General features: G+C 36.4%; 1 protein-coding gene across 1 annotated transcript; it reads right to left on the reverse strand.

Moving 5' to 3' along the window:
* Positions 1-418: 418 nt before the first annotated feature.
* On the reverse strand, positions 419-1,162 carry LOC120087747 (auxin-responsive protein SAUR24-like). Its single transcript, XM_039044636.1, has one exon. The coding sequence runs from the start codon at positions 1,029-1,031 to the stop codon at positions 738-740; it is 294 nt and encodes a 97-aa protein (XP_038900564.1). The 5' UTR covers positions 1,032-1,162; the 3' UTR covers positions 419-737.
* Positions 1,163-1,468: the final 306 nt, after the last annotated feature.

A 1,468-nucleotide genomic window follows, 5' to 3' on the forward strand; every position in this document is an offset into this window, starting at 1 on the left:
TTCTATCAAAATAAAGATAATATAATCAATAAATCGTGGAAATAATTTTTATTTAGAAAAATCACATTCCATGAGAAAAGGGTCAATTTATCAAAGATATAATGAGGGGCAAAGGACGAGTATTCAGTTTCAAACAGGTCGAGAAGAAGCATACAGACCAACAATCACAGCTCAACAAAACTCAGCAGATTGGAACATTTCGATCCATATATTCTCCTTTTTTTTTCTCCAAAGTTTAGCCAAACTAAATGTTTGTGGAAAAATCTTTTACAGTTAGAACATTAAGAGATGGGGGAAAGAGGTCAACTTTACTTTCTTTGCTTTGCTTCTCTTTTTGAACAAAGTCATTTTACATGAATGCTAAAATTCACAAAGGCATGTGATTCCTTGCCAATTCAGTTCTCTTGCATATGTTTGATGTTTCAACGTTTCAATATAATATTCAGTTACTTTGTTGATATATAATTCATCTAGCAACAAATTTTCATGCTGTCCAGAGCCTGGATACCTATCACAGTAGAACCAAAGAAAAAACTAGGTAGAAATTCATCCTGAATTTGTCTATTATTTCGATTCTGTTTTGTTAGTAAATGCACCTTTACAACGCCACTCATTTTCAGGCAGGAAGGTTTTACATTGTACAAAATTCTTGTATGAGTCAAAAGCTGAATGAATCAGGAAAATCCTGAAAAAAAATAATATTAGGAACAGAAAGGTTTCCCTTCACTCTTTGTACTTCAAAATACTTGCAATCTTAAAGTGAGATCAATAAAGGCATCCACTTTGCAAGGAATTGTTAGACCCCCCTGCGGATGATGGAAGCCAAACTCTTCCTCTGCATGGCTAAGCAATTGCTGGAATGATGGATGGTTCAAGTATGATATTGGAACCACGAATCGCTTCCTTTGCATCTCTCCCACATATACGGCTACATGGCCTTTTGGAACATCCTTCTGACTTTTGGTGATGCCTACCTGCATCTTGAGGATTTGCTTGGCATGAGGAACCAGGGATAGCAATCGAATCCCCATCTTTTAGAGATGGAAGACTGTAAGAAACGCTTAAAGTTTGAATTGGATTGGCACGGAACCAACTAGAGGAGGAACTAGAGCTTCAATATATTTGAATTGAATTTGATGTTTGAAGGCCATCTGGTAGTTTCATTTATAGAGTTTTTGACAGGAGAGTTTCGCTGGTGAATAGTGGTGTTTCCAATGGCTAAGTGGGGTATTGATGTCTGGTGGTTGTGTATTTGAGTAGACCCTTTCACATGGTTTTGTTCATGTCTTCTCCTCTCATTATCCACATCTCTGCAGTTGACACCACAAATTTCAGTTTCATTGCTTAAGTTGTTGCATTAATCACAAGTCATTGTCCAAGATTTTTCACACTGAATTTTGCTTAAAAACATGGTGCACTGCACTGAAAATGGGACAATGCGAACCAATTGAATTTGGATTGAATAAGA

The sequence above is a fragment of the Benincasa hispida genome, chromosome 10, assembly GCF_009727055.1.
Source record: "Benincasa hispida cultivar B227 chromosome 10, ASM972705v1, whole genome shotgun sequence".
NCBI lineage: Eukaryota > Viridiplantae > Streptophyta > Magnoliopsida > Cucurbitales > Cucurbitaceae > Benincasa > Benincasa hispida.